Below are 20,618 nucleotides of genomic sequence, written 5' to 3'. Positions count from 1 at the left end.
AAAAGCATACCTTAACCTGAATGCTGATAAGGTCCATTCTTTATAGAGGGCACACATAAGATCTTCTGAAGCGCCAAACATATAAGAATTAATATGATGTACGATCACAAGCCTTTCATTAGTAACCAAGAACCTTCCACAACAGTCCTTCGAGTTATGTCTAAATCAATTCACTCCTCAGTGTATCTGGGATGAGGCTGCAATTAGGTTCCCCGCCTACCAACATAATGCGGCAAAAACTGATACTTCACTGACTTAAGAGAAAAGAAGGCAGGCATGTATTGGACAGATATGCTGTCTCTGAATTACCAAGGTATTTCACCAAGTACCTTGACCTGTCTAGTCAGATACCAGTATAAAGAATTCATTTCTTATTGTTAACAAGTTTAGGAAATTCTTGAAAGACTCATACGAAATAAAATTGCAATGCACACTCGGTAGTATAAATCAGAAGATCTTATGGACTTAATACGCATCTGTCGTGCACTGCTCAAAGAGAGGTATGATCTTATATCTCAAGTTCATGATAACCAGTTCTGCTTTTGCACACAGATACTTTAATTCCGTTTTACGGGCTCTTTGAATATACCGTGCGGTTGACTGGTTACATTTGTTTGTTAAATGTGTCAAAGCCTAGAGCCTCAAAAATCATCTTTATTGGCTAAAGTGCTGGAGATACTTACTGGTGCATCACAGTGCCCCTTTGTGACTAACCATATTTTAGACTGTACATGCAAAAGTTTAGTTCTTCTAGTATGTAGACCCATTGTAACGCGCCAGTTTTATGTGGCTACACAGGTTCTTTATCAGAATTATCCCAATGGTAATGGCTTAAAGGTTTCTTGAATATTTAAATGAAATACTTAAGTGCACATCTGTGACTATCTCCTTTTTTACAAATCGGTATTTAGGGGCAGACACTGTAAAGCTTACCTCTATTTTATTGGTTTGTATGTCATTGTTTTATCGTTTGGTAATGTTCGAGTGTCATGTTTCTCATGGTTTCTATGGGTCAACAAATTGAGTTGTATTTCTTCATGCATATGAACAGAAGGACATCAAAAGAGAAGCCATCGTCTTGACATTCCTCATACCTACATAAAATGGAAGAGGCTTTGACACCCAATGACCAATAGTACGAACACCTTTGACCCTCCAGGTAGCAGCCTCGGGAAAGTGGGTGACACCTTGATGTACACAGTGCAGAACCAAAGGGTCTCATATTTAGTTGATCCAATGGGAAGTTGTCCCTGAAGGGCATAGGTCAAGGACTGAAGCGGGGCTTCTGCTGGTGAGAGGGCTGCCAGTGCACTAGACTTACACTGCCTAGGTTTGCGGCTAGTTTTGGGTCAGATCTTTCAAGACAATGTATGGCACCGTGTTTAGAGCATACAGACCTTGCACATGACACCAGTCACTAAACCACGATCCTTGGGGAGTCAGAGGCAGTAATTAGACCAAAGCTTGAGTCACTCTCTTGAAAGGTTTGTTGGGTGGATGTTCTACCCCCTATTAGCGGGTTTATGACTCCATCCTGGTTACTAATTCATGTTGCTTTACGCTATCCTCACCCTTGCTATGGCAAAAATAGTCATAACGTGATGTGATGAGGGATTTGTACTACTGAAAGAAAAAAAAAAAAAAAATCAATGAAAAATTACCCCCTCCCACCAAAAAAAACAGTAAGTGGCAGCGCACATGCAACCGTGAAACAAACAACAGACGTGGTGTAGCCTATGGACAGTGCAGACACTTCTTTTCTGCTCCTGCAGCACCACAAAGTGAGTCCACACCATTGGCGACACCAGCACTTCCGAGTAAGCCCTGGTGCGAGGCACTGAGGGCATTCCAACCTATGTGGCAGCGCAGGTAATCTGTGACCAACCCCAACTCCCCTGTAGAAACCGGTCTACAAGGTCCTTCACTGGTCACACAGGCATGCTATTAGAAGAGACCTCTTCACTTCCGCTTGACAAAGTCACCGAAAGTTCGGAAACGGATAATCTCAATGAATATAACCTTAATGATAAAAGATCATGCAAAATATAATTGAATGAACATGGCTGGAATCTAGGAGCAATAAACACCCAGGAGGACCATCTCTCAAAGAGGTCACCTGTAAGATGCACATTTCTTAAAGCAAGTGAACTACGGCATATCCTGTAAACCGAAGGGGGAAGCATGCTAGCCAGAGAAGCCTGCGGTCCAAAAAATAGTATGAAAACAAATGAGGGCGGGCTGGGGAGGGGAGGGACAGATTCTATTTGATCCCTTGAAAAGAATGGAAGGAGTCTAGTCATTAGAAGCTAAAGTGTGTGTAGAGGTGGGGCCTGGGCACAGGAGTGGCTGCACATGCACGCATACCCAGGCATGGAACTTAAAAGAAATCCACTATTACGGTGGGCAAACGTACCGTGGGCCTGCTTACCTGCTGGGAGGTAGCTCCCATTAGTGAGGAGGATGTACCATAACAAATGGTCAAAAGAAGTTGGGAGCCTGGATTGAAAAAATACTGCACGAAAAACGCACCTCAATCTTCCGACTGTGGTCCAAAACCCAGGCATAACAGACCTTCTGGCCAAGCTGAAGAAAGAAGTCACAGCTGTAGTAGATACCTTACCCAAAGCTTAGCACAGGCGGCTGACACTGATATACACAAGTACCTAGAAATGGTGGTAAAGTGTTAAGACCACTAGAATGCCATTTTTTCATGGAACGTTAGAGCTTGGGAATCAGTCTGAATTGTAGCAATGGTCTCAAACCGATTACCTTGAGCTGGTCCAACCTGGTAGTCATTCCCTCTGGAACGCTCTGCTGCCAAACTTCCTGAAACTCAGAGAGGTTGAACTTCACTGCATTCTGCAGGAGCATTTGCGCTGTGGCTCTACATATCTTATCTTCATTTAAAGCGAAACAAACTTTTCCTGCTAAAAAACAAGAACGCATTAGAAAATTCCTTTTTTATATTGCGGTAGCATAAAACACGATAATACATCTGGAGAGTTCACGATTTTCTGTTGCAGTAGTAATGATGTAAGAGAAATGAAGTTCACAGGTGTCAATCTTGGGTAATCTTATTTAGTTACACAGCTTCTGATGTTAAAAAATATGAATTTCTTCCTAAAATCTAAACACATTGTTAATTTGTATTTATTTTGAGATAGTGGAATAGGTTCCTGTGGGCATCAATTGAGCATAGAACAAAATTGGCCGGGGGCTCTTCTATGCACTGAATGTAAGGAAAACAATGAAGAGCAACTTTAATTCAGAGAAGTGATTTTTTAATTTTTTTTTACAAAAATGTAAAACATTTAGCACTACCTTCAGTATCGAGGGCAAGGATATTCAACATATGGTTGAGTCCAGAATAATAACCAGACATCCAAGAGGTAAAGTAGATAAACAGCTATGCTTGCTGTCTGTGGGGTATAGATTTTAGATGTGTGATGTGGTATTTTTATTTGTACATATAATCAACTTGAAAAACAGTTAAAGCGAATTGATCCTTACAAAACCCGAAACTTGTTTCTACTATGGAAGAACTTGGTCGCCCCATACTCCAATGTATCAAACAACTCATTACATTAAGCCTCACAATATTCTCTGGTTGAAAGTAATTTTACTTGTACAACGTTTACAAAGTTGCCTCTTTGTTGCCTTGAAACTCCTGTGCCTTTACCAGTTGAACAAGGAGCCTGTCCCGAGACAGCCATCTGCTTTCTTGTTGTGACGTGCTAACGACTGTTAGGAAAGGAGGCAACAGAGGTCTGCGCTGGAGAGAGATGTTACCTCCTTCCTGCAGGAAGCAGCGCAGGCGTGGACCTAAAAGGAGAGCTTCAAAAGGAGAAGCTAACTTTGAAACGCAAATGGGTAAAACTTGAAAGAGGGGCTGCTCAATTGTCTAGGTAGAAAGGTTGGTACCGTGGACAGGGAAGGGGAAAACAGTTGCCTAACCGGTTTTCCAGGGATGTGTAGCCCCTTTGCTAGCCACAGCTCTGGGTTAGGCTAGGAAGCTCTGGATGATGAGAGGGGGTTCTGACATGTTGGACTTGGGCAAAATGGTGCATTTTGGGCTAGCCAGTTAACAAACTATACAGGAAGTGGTCATCAGTAGGTAAGAAACCTGATAAACAAGTTAGTTACTTTCGATAAATGCCTTAAATGGTACAGACTATCTAGCTGCAGATTCCTTACCTTAGAATTTTTGTGAGCAGTGCCCCTGCACGCTGGTAGGTGGTGGTGTCATCCACGCCGGAAGTGATGTATGCAGTGCCTACGTAGGCACCACCCTAGCACACGGTCAGTATCTTTTTGTGACTCTCCATGCCAGGAGTGCAGCGCAACGAAGAACACTGACCACTGGTGTGGAAAACTAGGGCCCTGAAAGAGGAAAACTCTAGTCCCTAAAGATTTGTGCACAAAGGGGGGAAGATGGGTGGGTCGGTAAGGAATCTGTGGCTAGAAAGAGTATCTACCAGAGAAGGTAAGTAACTTGCTCATCTGATAGAGACTTCTAGCCACAGATTCCTCAGCTTAGATACATACTCAAGCAACACCTCTCCGAAGGCAGGTATGCGAAATAATTTCACACAAAAAAATCCTTCAGGACCGAACAGGCAGAGTGCCCATCCAGACTGACCGGACTGTCCGGGCATTAGTGCTTGGTGAATGTGTGCAGAGAAGCCCATATTGCTGTCTGGCAGATGTCCAGAACCGGAACTCCATGCGCCAACGCAGTGGTTGCAGCCTTGACTGTGGTGGAATGAGCACGCAATCCCGCAGGGGGTGCTTCTTGGCCAGTGAGTAACAGAATGTAATGCAGAGCACGATCCATCTGGAGATGGTCTGTTTCTGCACAGCCATCCCCTTCTTTTGCTCCGACATAGCCCACGAAGAGTTGGTCGTCCACTCGGAACTCTTTTGTGCAGTCAAAGTAGAACGACAATGCTCAATTTGGATCCAGTCGATGGAGTCGCTCCTCTTTCTTAGAGGGATGCAGCAAAGCATAAAAAGGTAGGCAGAGTGATAGACTGCTTACTGGAAAGGGAGGGACAGCTTTTGGCAGAAAGAATGCTCTAGAGCGAAGAACTAGCTTGTCTGGAAAGATGGTTAGGTAATAAGACTTAGATGACAAAGCGTGGAGCTCAATAACTCTCCGGGCAGATGCTTACGTCACACGGAAGGCCGTCTGGATGGCAAGGAGCCTGAGAGGAAAGTTACGTAAAAGCTCAAAGGAAGCACACATCAGAAATGTAATTACGATATTGAGGTCACACTGAGGCATGATAAAGGGCGATGGTGAAAACATATGTGGGAGACCTTTCAAAAATCTATTTACAACAGGGATGGCTGATCTGGGAACCGCAGAAAGGCTGAGATGGAAGAAAGATAGCCCTTTAAGGTACCCAAAGCAGAACCCTGCTGGGCAAGAGGAAGAATAAACAGAAGGACCTGAGAAAGGAGGACAGAAAAGAGTCAACTTGCTTTTCTGCACACCATGCCACAACCTGGCCTGAACGGCAGGCGTATATCGTCTTGGTGGAGGGATACCTGGCTGCCAAGATAACATTGCAGACTTCAGGGGGAAGGTCGAAAGCTGTCATCTGTCTCTGCTCTCCACACATGAATGCGTAAAGTTGACAGGTTCGGGTGAAGAACCCTCCCCTGCTGCTGCAACAAAATATCCTCCCGAATAGGCAGCCTGATTGTAGGACCGATGGCCATGCTCAGCAGCTCGGGATACCTAACTCTCCGAGCCCAGTCTGGAGTCACAACGATGTTGAACCACCAGGGATATGCCCGGACATTCCAGCCATGCCTAGAGGCTCAGGGCCTTTTTACCAAGTGTCCATGATCCCACCCCGACCTGTTTGTTCCAGTACCACGAGGCAGTGATGTTGTCCGTGAACACCTGCTCTAGCCTTCCCTTGATGGAGGGTAGAAATGCCTTCAATGCCAGGCAGATCACCCGGAGCTCCAGCAGGTTGATGTGGAGTTCAGATTCCCCCGGAGACCAGAGGCTTCTGATCTCCCCATCTCCCAGATAGCCGCCCCGTCCCAAGAGTGAAGCATCTGTCACCACTGTCAAATTTGGTTGGAGAAGGGAGAGGGGCCTGCTTCTGACCCAATTGCTGTTCTTTTAACCACCACTCCATATCTTTTACAGTTCCCTCCGAGATCTGGACCATGTCGAAAAGATTTCCATGATGCTGCGCCCGCTACAACTTCAGGCCTCAATGCAGAGCCCACATATGCCAGCGGGCATGTGTCACAAGCAGGATACAGGAGGCAATGAGGCCCAGCAACTTCAGAGTCAGTCTCACAGAAACCCAAGATGTAGAGGCTGAAACATTGGTATCATAGACTGAATATCCTGGACTAGCCATTCAGGAGAATAAGCCTCGAAACTGCACCAGGTCCAGAACAGCTCTGAGAGGGAGTCAGGTGTGACTTCGGGCCATTGATAGTGAACCCCAGCGAGTGCAGGAGGTCCACCATAGTCTGGAGGTGGGAGACAACTGCCTGGGGCGAACCCACCTTCAAAAGCCAGGCGTCGAGATAGAGAAAGACTGGTGCCCCTGATCTCTACAGATTATATGCAACCACCACCCTCTCTTTGGCGAACACCCGAGGGGTGCTGGTAAAGCCAAATGGGAGCACGGCGAACTGAAAGTGCTCATAGCCCTCTGAGAACCGCAGATAACATCGTTGGGCAGGCAAGATGGGAATGTGGAAATTTGAGTCCTGCAAGTCCAACGCTATCATCCAGTCTCCCTGGTTCAGGGCAGACAGGACTTGAGCGAGTAGGAGCATTCTGAACTTCTACTTTTTGATGAAGAAACTGAGAGGGTACAAGTATCGGATATGACAAGGGCCTCCATTCTTTTTGAGCACCAGAAAGTAGTGGGAATAACAAGCACAACCTACTTATGGCATTGGCATTCTCTCTATAACTCCATTGGCAAAGAGAACCTCCACATCCTGGTAGAGTGGGTGGCATGGGTGGAGGGTTAGTCACAAAGGGGAGGGAGTAGACCCTTCAGACAATCTGGAGAACCAAGCGGTCTGATGTTATTGATCTCCAGTAGTGCAGATGATGGCATATCCTGCCTCCCACTGGTTGCCCATGATAGTTGGAGGGTAAACTAAAACGTTTAGAGGCTGCCGGCGATGGACTGACCGACTTCTGGCTACATGACCCACAGGGTCTGGGTGTACCGCGTCTTTGGCCAATCAGAGGCTTGGGAGCTTGCATGCCGTAGTCGCTGGGCAGATAAAGATGTGACTGGAAGCCCCTTTTGTGGCCACGAAAAGATCAAAAGGTGTACTGGGGTTGGTGGGAGCCAATGGAAAGGCTCAAGGACCTGGCTAAAGATCCTTGAAGCGCTCCTGCTCATCTCCGAAGAGACGTGAGCCATCAAAGGGCATGTCCATAAGTGAGGCTTGGACATCTCCTGAAAAGTCAGTTGTTCTCAGCCAGGCATGGTGCCGCAAGACCATCAACGAAGAAACCGCTCTGCCTAGTGAGTCAGTTGTGTCCAGCCCACATCTGATTGTGAACTTGGCTGCATCTCTCCAGTATGCCATAGCTTGCAACAGTACAGCCTAGGCTTCCTCCAGAACCATAGGCAGCACCTGCGCAACCGAATCCCACAGTGCATGGAAGAAATGGCCCAAAAGGCATGTGGTGTTATGGACCGCAGTGGCAGGCTGGTGGAAGAAAACAGGTTATGTTATTGAGTTTTATAACATTGCCTAAGGTGTCCAGCCTCTTGGATTACCAATCCAGTGGGGTGATAAGGAATGCACCAGGGTTTACACTGGAAGTGGAGGCTTGGACCTCCAAGCTCTCTGGGGTATGTTGTTGTGTAAGGAAATTGGGGTCTTTGGGTCGGGCGATGGTGGCGGGCAATTGGCCTGTTCACATAAGTGATGAGATGCAGAGCGGTTTTTTTTTTGGTGTTCTGCCAGCCAAATCTGGTGAATATGACTTGCAACTAGTATTTACAAATGGTTTGGTTTAAGTACAGTCTGTGGGCTGTCTTTTGTTTCTGTCTTAAGTGTTGATCTGTGGGTTAAATGTGTGTTTACATGTTATGGTGTGGTAAATTGTGTTTTGGATGTTGCTAGCACTGGAAAAAGCGTGTGATTGAATGACTGTGAATATGTGAAAGAATTCTGAGAAGTGAAATTGTTAAGGAGTAAATTTAATTTGGTCTCATCACCATCAATAAGTCGCAAAAGGAAATTGAGAGGGGTGTAGCAAGAGAAAGAGCAACCCCTGTGATTTGATGACACCCTTAATGTACAAAAGTATTAATGAAGAGTAATTAGGGACCCGTTAAAAGTTTAGCTTGAAAAAATTGTGGGTATTTCGAATTTGCAAATTGTTCCTATGCAGCTTTGTGTTCTTGGTGGTTCAGTGAGCCAATGTGCTGGGTCCACAGGGTTGTAGGTTCTAATTTAAGCTGAACCTGCTAATCTGAGAATTGAACCTAAATTTATGACCCTTTGTTAGACCTGTCAGCCCTTTGGGTGGTCCCTCCTCATCATTATTTATTTTGTCCCACTTTTTCCTCAAACCCTGTTTGAATTTTTCCTTTTTGGGAACCACCAGACTTTTTCGTGTTGCTGCAGATTCAGGGAGCCATTTTAGCTACCCCTGAAACTTCTGTCTGAGGGCCTGGAGCACAAAATGGTGGCCACCTGTGACATCACCAGCATCCACTGGAACCTACTAGCACCTTCCAGAACATTCCAGAACCCTGTGACCGTTGGAGGCGGTTTAGAATGTTGGGAAGCTAAGACAGAGAGTTGGCAGTTGGAGCTGGCAGTTGGCACCTGACTGGTGAAGAGTGAGCAGCAGAAACCTGAAGGAGGAAGGAGTGAGGCAGCAGGGGTGGAAACTTGTGCCTGGAGTGGGGTCCATAAACCCACCCGTGATACTAGTCCCTACTGACTGAGCCCAGCCTGGAGCCCTGTGTGGGAAGAAGCAAGAAAAACCATCTTAAGGACCTGGACAGCAGGAACAGGCCTTAGAAGACAAGAAAGCAAGTACCTGACCTGTTTATTGGTTTCCCTGGAGCCGGACGTCGAGTAGCCTGGAGACCTGGAGCCTGAGGCGGAGAAGCGGCGCTGACTGGAGAAGCAGACGTCGTGCCCAGAGCCGCCAGAGATCGTGAGAGGGCGCCGACGGAGGACGTGAGGTGTACCAGAGGTCGAGGAGGAAGTTAACCAAGGTCGAGTGAGCGGTGTCGACGGGGGAGTGAAGTCCGCCCTCCGTAGTCGCCGGAGACCGAGGTGAAGTGTACCGGAGGTCGGGAGTGAGGATCGCACTCCGGAGTCGCCGGAACCTGAGAGAAGTGTACCGGAGGTCGGGAGTGAGGATCGCACTCCGGAGTCGCCGGAACCTGAGAGAAGTGTACCGGAGGTCGGGAGTGAGGATCGCACTCCGGAGTCGCCGGAACCTGAGAGAAGCGTGCCGGAGGTCGGGAGTGGAGGTCGCAGTCCGGAGTCGACGGAAACCTGAGGAGAGGAGCACCGGAGGTCGGGAGTGAGGATCGCACTCCGGAGTCGCCGGAAGTCGACATCGAGCCAAGGCCGGCCGACGTCATCGAAGCTGAGGTCGCCATCGGACCGGAGCCGCCCGAAGTCGACATCGAGTAAAGACTGCCCGACGCCATCGAATCGGAGGTCGAGATCGAGCCGAGGCCGCCGACATCGAACCGGAGCCGCCTACCGGCGTCGTCACGACTCCAGCGGCGTCGGAACATCAGAAAAAGGGCAGTAAGTGGAATAGAGGGCGCCAAAGGCCCTGTGGAATCCTAAGAGACTACTCTAGGGGTTAGAGAGGTGCTGGAACCAGCTGGACTGTGCCAGGGGTGAGCTGAGACTAATTTAGAGGGGTTGTGTAGAGTGGGAGAGCCAGGTCTCTGGTATTCCCCCCTTGATCTACCTCAGTTTAGGCCTCAGCCTTGTCCAAGCCAGGGAGTAGACACCCTCAAGCCTTCCACATCTCCACAAGCTGTGCCTGGGCCAAATCAGCCCTTAGGAATTCAAATGTGATCTGATTCTATGAGTGTCACTGTCAGCTTTTAATTATTTATTAGGGGCACTGTATTTAGTGTATTTAACCTATTTATTGCTTCACTGTATTTATTGGTCCACAGTATTTATTGATGCACAATATTTATTGGTTTACAGTATTTATTGCCTCAGAATATTTAATTGCCTGTATGTATTGCACTTATATTTATGCCTTCATTATTTATGATCACCCCTATTTATTGAATCGTTAAGCCAGTATTTATTTGACCTGCACTATTTAAAAAGTTTGTATATTGTGATTGTTATTTATTTATCTAATCAGCAACTAAGAGAAAAAGAAGATAAAGAAAGATATTTTCATAATTTTTACGGTGTAGAGTCGTTTTTGGAACGGATGCACGCATGGTTATTGTATGGGTATGTCGTATGCTTAGCACGGAGCCTGATTCCTGACCACTCGAGCCAAGCTACCACAGTGTATGTCTGGGAGAACACCACCACCCTTCCAGTGTGGGAGTGTTTTTCTAACATAATTGGTGTTCAGTGGTGGGATAGAGCTGTGCCTACGTATACTCAACAATAACTGTGGGTAGTCCATAGGCCTACACCGGGAGTTTTCTCAAAGCGGCCTTCCTAATTGTGGGTTTTTGTTTTTTCCAAATTTACTCTGGTGGTGGGAGGAGGTATTATTAAAGGTACCCCCCTGCATTGTTACTGCAAATAACTGTCCTCTGACCTGAGTGGGCAAGATGGAGTTTGTACTAGAAAATTTAGAAACGTACACTGTGGCCCAACTCAGGGAGTTCTGTCAGCGGGAGGGGGTGTATTGTCCCCCAGGAGCAAAGAAGGGTGCACTCCAAACCAGCTTAAGGGCTTGGGGGGAGGCACGCCGAGAAAGCAAGGCTGAGGAGGAGGACAGGGATAGAGAGCCCGACAGTGAGGGAGCTGGTTTGTACCAACCTGAGGTGGGGAACCTGTCAGCGGGGCCCAGGACACTTTCCAGGAAGGGCAGCAGTGCCTCTAGCGGTGGCTTGTCTGAAGTGGAGTTAACAGACCGGAGGGAGAAAAGACAGCTCACATGGGACTTAGCAAGGCTGGAGAAAGAGAAGGAGGAACAGAGGATGGCTCATGAGATAAGGCTGAAAGAAATAGATCTTCAGATCCTGAGAATCGGGGCACACCCTGTACCTAACGGTGGCAGCGAAGAACGAGAGTACACCAGGGAACCCAAACCCTACCTGCCAAAGGACATAGTAGCTAGCTATGGGGTGGGTGATGATATCGCCAAGTGGCTAGCGGCCTATGAGGTCTCGTTAAGGGCCCATGGGGTTCCAGAGAAGTACTGGGGAGGGGGATTGTACAAGTACATGCCTCCAGCTGGTAGGGATGCTTTATTGGCCCTCGAAGAGGATGAGCAGACCCACTACCCCACCATGAAACTGGCGCTCATAAGAAAGTTTGGACTAACACCCGAAAAGTACAGACAGAAGTTCAGGGGTAGTCACAAACTGGGCACACAGAATTGGGTGGACTTCCTGGACTATGCAAAGAAGGCACTAGAGGGTTGGATTCAGGGCAGTGAAGTGAGGAACTACGAGGGGTTGTTTGACCTTGTACTGAAGGAACACCTGCTTGAGAAATGTTTCCCTGAACTGCGGCAACACCTGGTGGATAGCAAGCTGACCAATCCCCGGAAGCTTGCTGAGGAGGCGGACATTTGGGCTAGTACCCGGGTGTCCACAAGGGGGACTGGAGGGGATACTCAAAAGGCCGGACAGGGCGCCCCCCAGAAGAAAGAGGGAGGGGAAAAGAAAAAGGAGTTCTCCAAAGGCCCCCAAAATAACTTCCAAGGAAAGGGAACAGGATTCACCCCTAGGGCTAACCCACCCAGAAACCCTAATCCTGGCCAGAGTCAGCAGCCAAGGGTTGTCCATTGCTACGAGTGCGGTGGCGTTGGACACTATAAAGGAGATCCGAAGTGTCTGAAACGACCACCCCCTCCCATTGGAGGAAAGACCCCCGGAGTAGCTAGTGTAGTGCTCGGGGAGGAGATGCCCTTAACTAAGGGAAGGGAGTGGGCGGGTGTCACTTTAGTGTCCCTGGGAGAACGGGAGATGGTTCCCAAGATCCAGGTGCCCGCAAATACCGCAAAGTATGGGCAGTGGGTCACCATCAACGGCCAAAGAGGGGAGGCTCTGAGAGACACAGGAGCCAGTATGACTATGGTGCGTAGCCAACTGGTGTCTCCAGAGCAGGTAATTCCCGATGTACTCCACCCAGCCGCGATGGCTGACGGCAGAACAGGCCACTATCCCGTGGCCGAGGTTCCCTTTGAATGGGGGGGGTTGCAGGTTCACTTCGAGTTGCCGTAAGCCCTGCCGTGCCAGTCGATTGTCTGCTGGGGAATGACATGGAGCACAACGCTTGGAAGGAGGTGGAATACCGGACTCACACTGAGATGCTGGGTACACCTGACTGGGCCTGTGTTAGCACAAGGTCCGCGACTACCCGAAGAGGGAGTTCATTTCGGCTGGAGCCTGGAACAAAGGCCCAGCCAGCTGCCAGTCAAGGGAAGAACCGAGGACAGGAGGAGCCTGCCTCGGCGTCCCCACCCCGTAGGACGGATAGGCCACCGGAGGTGGTGGACCAGGAGTCTGCTGTGGGGGACGTTACCAAACTGGAGGACCTACCCATCCCGGCCGAGTGGCACGTGGAGGGAGGCCCGTCCAGGGAGGAATTCTGCCAGGGCCAGAGGGAGTGCCCTACCCTTGAGGGGCTAAGGCGACAGGCCGAAGCCCAGGCAGCAGGGAACGTTGAAGGGAACTACAGTGTTTACTGGGAGGATGGCCTCCTCTACAGTGAACCCAAGGCACCCCTACACGGATCGTCACGAGCCTTGGTAGTCCCTCAACGTTATCGAGCCTTCCTTCTGGAGTTGGCTCACGAGATACCATTGGCAGGACACCTGGGGCAAGACAAGACCTTCGCCCGTCTTGTCCCACACTTTTATTGGCCTCAGATGAAAGTGTCGTCCGATACCTACTGCCGGACATGTGTGTCTTGCCAAGCCAGTGGGAAAACAGGGGTGAAGCTGAAAGCTCCCCTGGAACCACTTCCTGTCGTTAGCACCCCCTTTGAAAGGGTGGGCATCGACATTGTGGGTCCGTTAGATCCACCGACTACAGCTGGTCACAGGTTTATCCTGGTTCTGGTGGATCATGCCACACGGTACCCAGAGGCAATACCTCTGAGGACCATAACAGCACCTGTTGTGGCTAGGGCCCTGATGGGAATCTTTACCCGAGTGGGTTTTCCCAAGGAAGTTGTGTCCGACAGGGGGACCAACTTCATGTCAGCGTACATGCGGGCAATGTGGAAGGAGTGTGGAGTGACATACCGGTTCACCACTCCTTACCACCCCCAGACCAATGGTCTGGTGGAGAGGTTTAACAAAACCTTGAAAGGCATGATCAGAAGTCTGCCTGAAAGCCTGCGGAGGAAATGGGACGTCCTCCTACCCTGTTTACTCTTTTCTTACAGGGAAGTGCCACAGAAGGGAGTGGGCTTCAGCCCCTTTGAGCTTCTGTATGGGCACCCTGTACGTGGACCTCTCAACCTGGTGAGAGACGGATGGGAAAGAACTCCCAGAAAGCTTCCCCAGGATGTGGTGAGCTACATGCTGGCCTTCCGGAGCCAAATGGCTAAGTTGTGGAAGCAAGCTTCTGACAACTTGGAAGCCAGCCAAGCAGTGATGAAGGCGTGGTATGACCACAATGCTCACCCGGTGGAGTTGGAGCCTGGCCAGAAGGTGTGGGTGATCGAACCAGGAGAGCTTAGTGCCCTCCAGGATCGCTGGTCAGGACCCTTTGAGGTGTTGGAGAAGAAGGGTAAGGCTACCTACTTGGTGGACCTGAAGACCCCTCGTCAGCCCCTGCGGGTGCTGCATGCCAACCGCCTCAAACCCCACCACGAGAGGCCCGAAGTCATCTTGATGATGGTGACTGACGGAGGAGAGGACGTGGAAAGCGAGCCTCTCCCTGATTTGTTTGCGTCTCAAGAGAAGGATGGGTCGGTGGAGGGAGTGAATCTCTCCCCATCTCTAACTCCTGAACAGCAGGAGGACTGTCGCCAGGTCCTGGGGCAGTACTCTTCGTTGTTCTCCCTTGTCCCGGGTAGGACTCACCTGTGCGTCCATGACGTGGACACAGGAGACAGCCCACCTGTGAAGTCCAAGATCTACCGGATGTCAGACAAGGTGAAGGCCAGCATTCATAGTGAAGTCACTAAGATGCTGGAGCTAGGAGTGATCGAACCTTCTAGCAGCCCCTGGTCCAGTCCGGTGGTGTTAGTACCGAAAGCTGCACCACCGGGTGCCCAACCAGAACTGAGGTTCTGTGTGGACTATCGGGGACTGAATTCAGTGACCAAAACTGATGCTCATCCGATCCCTAGGGCGGATGAATTGATTGACCGGCTGGGAGCTGCCCAATATCTAAGTACCTTTGACCTTACTTCAGGGTACTGGCAGATCTCTTTGACTGATGGAGCAAGGGAAAGGTCAGCCTTCTCCACGCCCAATGGCCACTACCAGTTCTGTGTGATGCCCTTTGGGCTCAAGAACGCACCTGCCACGTTTCAGCGCCTGGTAAACCAGATCCTCACCGGAATGGAGAGTTTCTCTGCTGCTTATCTGGATGACATAGCCGTCTTCAGTAACAGCTGGGAGGATCACTTGCGTCACCTGCAAGCTGTTCTCCAGGCCCTGAGACAAGCTGGATTGACGATCAAGGCCAGCAAGTGCCAGATCGGGCAGGGGTCGGTAGTGTACCTTGGACACTTGGTGGGTAGGGGAGCGGTGCAACCCCTCCAGGCGAAGATCGAGGCCATCATGGCCTGGGAACCCCCCAAGACACAGACTGAGGTCCGAGCATTTTTGGGCCTCACGGGATACTACCGCCGCTTCGTGAAGGGGTACGGTACCATCGTAGCCCCCCTCACGGAGCTCACGTCCAAGAAACAACCTCGACGGGTAGTCTGGACGGAGGCCTGTCAGCAGGCCTTTGTGAGATTGAAGAAAGCCATGTGCGAGGCCCCGGTCTTAAGGGCCCCAGACTTTTCCAAGGAGTTCATTGTCCAGACAGATGCATCAGAACATGGCATTGGGGCAGTGTTATCGCAACTCAACGAAGAGGGTCTGGATCAACCCGTGGTCTTCCTATCCCGGAGACTACTTCCCAGGGAACAGAAGTGGAGTGCAATAGAGCGTGAAGCCTTTGCAGTGCTATGGGCTCTGAAGAAGTTGCGGCCATACCGGTTTGGCTCGCACTTCCTGGTTCAGACCGACCACAGACCCCTTTGTTGGCTGATGCAAATGAAGGGGGAGAATCCCAAGTTGTTGAGGTGGTCTATTTCCCTACAGGGAATGGACTTTCAGGTGGAACATCGGCCTGGAGTGGACCACGCCAATGCAGACGGTCTCTCAAGGTATTTCCGCCTTAGTGATGAGAACTCCCAAGGGGTTGGGTAGCTCTCCCCACTTTCAGCTGGGGGGGGACGCGTGTTAGACCTGTCAGCCCTTTGGGTGGTCCCTCCTCATCATTATTTATTTTGTCCCACTTTTGCCTCAAACCCTGTTTGAATTTTTCCTTTTTGGGAACCACCAGACTTTTTCGTGTTGCTGCAGATTCAGGGAGCCATTTTAGCTACCCCTGAAACTTCTGTCTGAGGGCCTGGAGCACAAAATGGTGGCCACCTGTGACATCACCAGCATCCACTGGAACCTACTAGCACCTTCCAGAACATTCCAGAACCCTGTGACCGTTGGAGGCGGTTTAGAATGTTGGGAAGCTAAGACAGAGAGTTGGCAGTTGGAGCTGGCAGTTGGCACCTGACTGGTGAAGAGTGAGCAGCAGAAACCTGAAGGAGGAAGGAGTGAGGCAGCAGGGGTGGAAACTTGTGCCTGGAGTGGGGTCCATAAACCCACCCGTGATACTAGTCCCTACTGACTGAGCCCAGCCTGGAGCCCTGTGTGGGAAGAAGCAAGAAAAACCATCTTAAGGACCTGGACAGCAGGAACAGGCCTTAGAAGACAAGAAAGCAAGTACCTGACCTGTTTATTGGTTTCCCTGGAGCCGGACGTCGAGTAGCCTGGAGACCTGGAGCCTGAGGTGGAGAAGCGGCGCTGACTGGAGAAGCAGACGTCGTGCCCAGAGCCGCCAGAGATCGTGAGAGGGCGCCGACGGAGGACGTGAGGTGTACCAGAGGTCGAGGAGGAAGTTAACCAAGGTCGAGTGAGCGGTGTCGACGGGGGAGTGAAGTCCGCCCTCCGGAGTCGCCGGAGAACGAGGTGAAGTGTACCGGAGGTCGGAAGTGAGGATCGCACTCCGGAGTCGCCGGAACCTGAGAGAAGTGTACCGGAGGTCGGGAGTGAGGATCGCACTCCGAAGTCGCCGGAACCTGAGAGAAGCGTGCCGGAGGTCGGGAGTGGAGGTCGCACTCCGGAGTCGACGGAAACCTGAGGAGAGGAGCACCGGAGGTCGGGAGTGAGGATCGCACTCCGGAGTCGCCGGAAGTCGACATCGAGCCAAGGCCGGCCGACGTCATCGAAGCTGAGGTCGCCATCGGACCGGAGCCGCCCGAAGTCGACATCGAGTAAAGACTGCCCGACGCCATCGAATCGGAGGTCGAGATCGAGCCGAGGCCGCCGACATCGAACCGGAGCCGCCTACCGGCGTCGTCAGGAACTGACATTGTGCCGAGGCCGCCGACGTCGAACCGGATCCGCCTCACGGCGTCGACACGACTCCAGCGGCGTCGGAACATCAGAAAAAGGGCAGTAAGTGGAATAGAGGGCGCCAAAGGCCCTGTGGAATCCTAAGAGACTACTCTAGGGGTTAGAGAGGTGCTGGAACCAGCTGGACTGTGCCAGGGGTGAGCTGAGACTAATTTAGAGGGGTTGTGTAGAGTGAGAGAGCCAGGTCTCTGGTATTCCCCCCTTGATCTACCTCAGTTTAGGCCTCAGCCTTGTCCAAGCCAGGGAGTAGACACCCTCAAGCCTTCCACATCCCCACAAGCTGTGCCTGGGCCAAATCAGCCCTTAGGAATTCAAATGTGATCTGATTCTATGAGTGTCACTGTCAGCTTTTAATTATTTATTAGGGGCACTGTATTTATCGTATTTAACCTATTTATTGCTTCACTGTATTTATTGGTCCACAGTATTGATTGATGCACAATATTTATTGGTTTACAGTATTTATTGCCTCAGAATATTTAATTGCCTGTATGTATTGCACTTATATTTATGCCTTCATTATTTATGATCACCCCTATTTATTGAATCGTTAAGCCAGTATTTATTTGACCTGCACTATTTAAAAAGTTTGTATATTGTGATTGTTATTTATTTATCTAATCAGCAACTAAGAGAAAAAGAAGATAAAGAAAGATATTTTCGATGGAGGAGGAGCCAAGATGGCGACCGGGACGGCAGCGTAGACTCCCGGCTCCGTGAACCTCCGCATCCCGCACGGATATCCTGCATGAGATCCTCAGCCTGCGCTACGCGCTCGTATTTGTGAATGAGAGTGGCAACCGACCGTGTGACTCCGAAGTTTCTGGCGGCGGTACCGCCGGAGAAATGTGCCTTTGAAATTTGCGGCCCGTGCAGCCCTGGAGCCAGGACCTCGAGTGGACGCCTTGGCCGGGTGGCAGTTCAACAACAGCGGCCTGTGGTGACTGGGTGAGTCGGACCACCGGAGCGGTGCACACCTCGGCTTACATTTCGCCGTGGTCGTTCCTACCGCTAAGCGTAGCGGACCGAGTGCATGCCCGGGGTGGCAATTCTGAGATTATCCGGTGATTGCCCCTGCCTTTGACGGTGAGCTGTCCGGACGCCGCCCGTAACTCGCCCTGATTCTTGCGGGCTGCTCCCGGATTTTCGCGGGCGCTGGTCCGTGGTGGGGACGACTGTTGCCCGTGACCACACAACGGATAATTTTTGCCTGCCCCCGGAACCCTGTTTCCAGCGACGTGGACCTTGAGGCGCTTGTCCCTGGGTCCCGATCCCAATACGGGTCGGGCCGACCCGGAGGCCATCTTGTTATGATGAGGCCTACCATCCTGCCCACCGGGTCACAGCAGGATTGGGAGTGTGTGACTTTTGGGAGTGTGGCGGAGCGATCGCAGAGAGCTGTACTGGGGTACGGCGACCTCCTCGAGGCTCTCGGTGCCCTTCATTCCACCTTGGTTTATGGCATCGGGGTCTTGGGGAGTAAGCTCGATGGTGTGGCATCAGCGTCGGGACAGTTGCGGCCTGCCTGTCCTCAGGTACACAGGGACTTCCCACACTGCACACAGGAGGACAATGTCGCGGCCACCCCTGAGATTAATGAACAGCTGGAAACTCCGGACAGTATGCTTCCGTGTGATCGGCAGGCTGTGGGTCTGATCTGTTCCGGAGGTATTGGACCTGAGTGGGAGGTGGTGGCCTCGTCCCGTGCACGGCCTCCGGCGACCCAGGGAAAATTCAAGCAACAGTTGTCTACTCTGGCTGATTCCGCCTTCCTGGACCTTGTGTGCAGTGCAGATCCTGGGGCAACACTGGGAAAGATGTCCCTCCATGATGCGGACTGTGTTGGTACTCAGAGACTTCCACCCCACCTGTGTGCGTCGCGTCCCGGTCGTTTTTGGACACTCCTTTACCTTGTAACATTGGACATGGCGCTGGGTCGAGGGGTATGCATGGGCAGATTTGCAAAGAGTGGTCAAGGATAAGGCTGATCCTTCAGGGGTGGTCATCTAGTAGACGGGCGGGCTCAGGGGTTGCGTGCTCTCATGGCATAGCTATTAGTATAATTGGTGCATAATGCTCCCCATCTTTCTTTGACATGGTCGATTTTGTGCTGCTTACTGTTTGCCTTGGGGAAAACCTACCGTGCGGGAGGGAGAAGCCGGGGGCATGTTTTGAAGGCCCTCCTCCAGTTTATTAATACTCTCTCACCCCCCCCGTCTGGTGGGGTTCTTTTCTTACTCCCTTTTCTCCGTTCTTCTATATTTCGGGTCTGGTTCCAGGGCGACAGGCACACTGCTGGGGGGGGGGGGGCCGTACTCATCTGCAGAGGTGCAGGGTGGGGGGTTGGGGAAGGGGATTCTTTAGTCTTTACCCTTTTTTTCCATGGCCTCCTTTTTTTCTCTGATTCTTCTTTGTTTTTCTTTTCTGGGATCAGCGTGGTACAACTCCTTTGTTGTGAATCATTGCTTTTTCATGTGTGCCACAATTTCCGGGGTGTTTTCTGGGCTTTAGGGCATGGGACTGCAGGCGCAACGGGTCATGATACGTCTCTACATCCTGCACTTCCTGTTTTAGCGCCATTGACTCGATAGATTGCCGTTTATTGTTTACGTTTGTTATTCTGCCTGCCACTTTTCGCTGCTGGGAAATTGTTTGGCACCGGATCCTTTCGTCTTTCTCTATTATAAAATGAAAGCCTTCTTAATCCTGGTGTCCTACTTGCGCCATTCACTGGCCGAGAATATATTAGCATGGAGATTCTGCTCCCCGAGGTTCTGCCTGTGTCAACATTGGATCTTTGTTGCTTTGACTGCTTAGCGGCCGGCCCCGGGGGTTGTAGGCCCATACTTGTTATTGGTTGAAATGCTAATAAAGGTTTTTCAAAAAAAAAAAAAAAAAAAGAAAGATATTTTCATAATTTTTACGGTGTAGAGTCGTTTTTGGAACGGATGCACGCATGGTTATTGTATGGGTATGTCGTATGCTTAGCACGGAGCCTGATTCCTGACCACTCGAGCCAAGCTACCACAGTGTATGTCTGGGAGAACACCACCACCCTTCCAGTGTGGGAGTGTTTTTCTAACACCCTTGAAAAGAAATTGTATATTAAAATAAATGTTTCCATAGGGCAAATTATTGCAGTTTAGATAACATTAGGAAGGCTTTTTGTCTTTGACAGCTTCAGGGCTGTGCAAGGCAGATTTTGACCTTGCAGCTTGTAAGGTGGGGGCTAAAAATAGAGGAGTGAACCAGGAGGTGAAATCACTGCTTAGAAAGCTTCACTGACATGAAAATGTGTAATGCTTGCAGCAGGACAGCCTTGGAGAAAGGTGGGGGCTAGGAGCACTCGCTGTGGCCCGGTTCTGCGCTGAGGTTTAGCTTCTCTGATGAGACAGGGCAGCTGAGGAACGAAACCCAAGGAGCCTTCCTCGGCCCTATTTTGTGCAAAGACCAGTTAGACTTTCCATAGAAAACTGTTTTTATTTGTTTTAAAAACTGTTGCATTTATCCTACACAAAAAGTAAAATGATGCTCTTGCTTGAAATTTTAAGGGCTATATGCCTATATAAAAACGATTTTCCAATTGAGAATTAATTTTCTCAGTGGAAGTTGTGGCGCAAAATTAACATGGATTATCGGATAAGAGTTTTACCTTTAGAAAGTTAAAATTAAGATGACCTGTGTAAAGAGAAAAACGATATTGTGTGTTTTACAATAGACTAAATTCAGATACAAAATGTCACAGCATTTATCTTTTGTATAGGGTATTAAAAGGCAT

At 50.0% G+C, this 20,618-nt stretch overlaps 1 protein-coding gene across 2 annotated transcripts in view; it reads right to left on the bottom strand.

Annotated features, from left to right (window-relative positions):
* Nucleotides 1-20,618, bottom strand: part of DSCC1 (DNA replication and sister chromatid cohesion 1) — a 169,737-nt gene that overhangs the window by 16,155 nt on the left and 132,964 nt on the right. The window contains exon 7 of one of the 2 annotated variants that reach the window (XM_085605046.1): nucleotides 2,770-2,927. In XM_085605046.1, the coding sequence (XP_085461172.1) occupies nucleotides 2,770-2,927 (158 nt within the window). The remainder of the gene's footprint in view (nucleotides 1-2,769; nucleotides 2,928-20,618) is intronic. The other variant, XM_085605047.1, reaches the window with a different exon arrangement.

Source organism: Triturus cristatus, chromosome 5_1, assembly GCF_964204655.1.
Source record: "Triturus cristatus chromosome 5_1, aTriCri1.1, whole genome shotgun sequence".
In the NCBI taxonomy this organism is placed as follows: domain Eukaryota; kingdom Metazoa; phylum Chordata; class Amphibia; order Caudata; family Salamandridae; genus Triturus; species Triturus cristatus.
The sequence above is the reverse complement of the archived record's forward strand: the minus strand, read 5'-3'. Positions and strand labels throughout refer to the sequence as shown.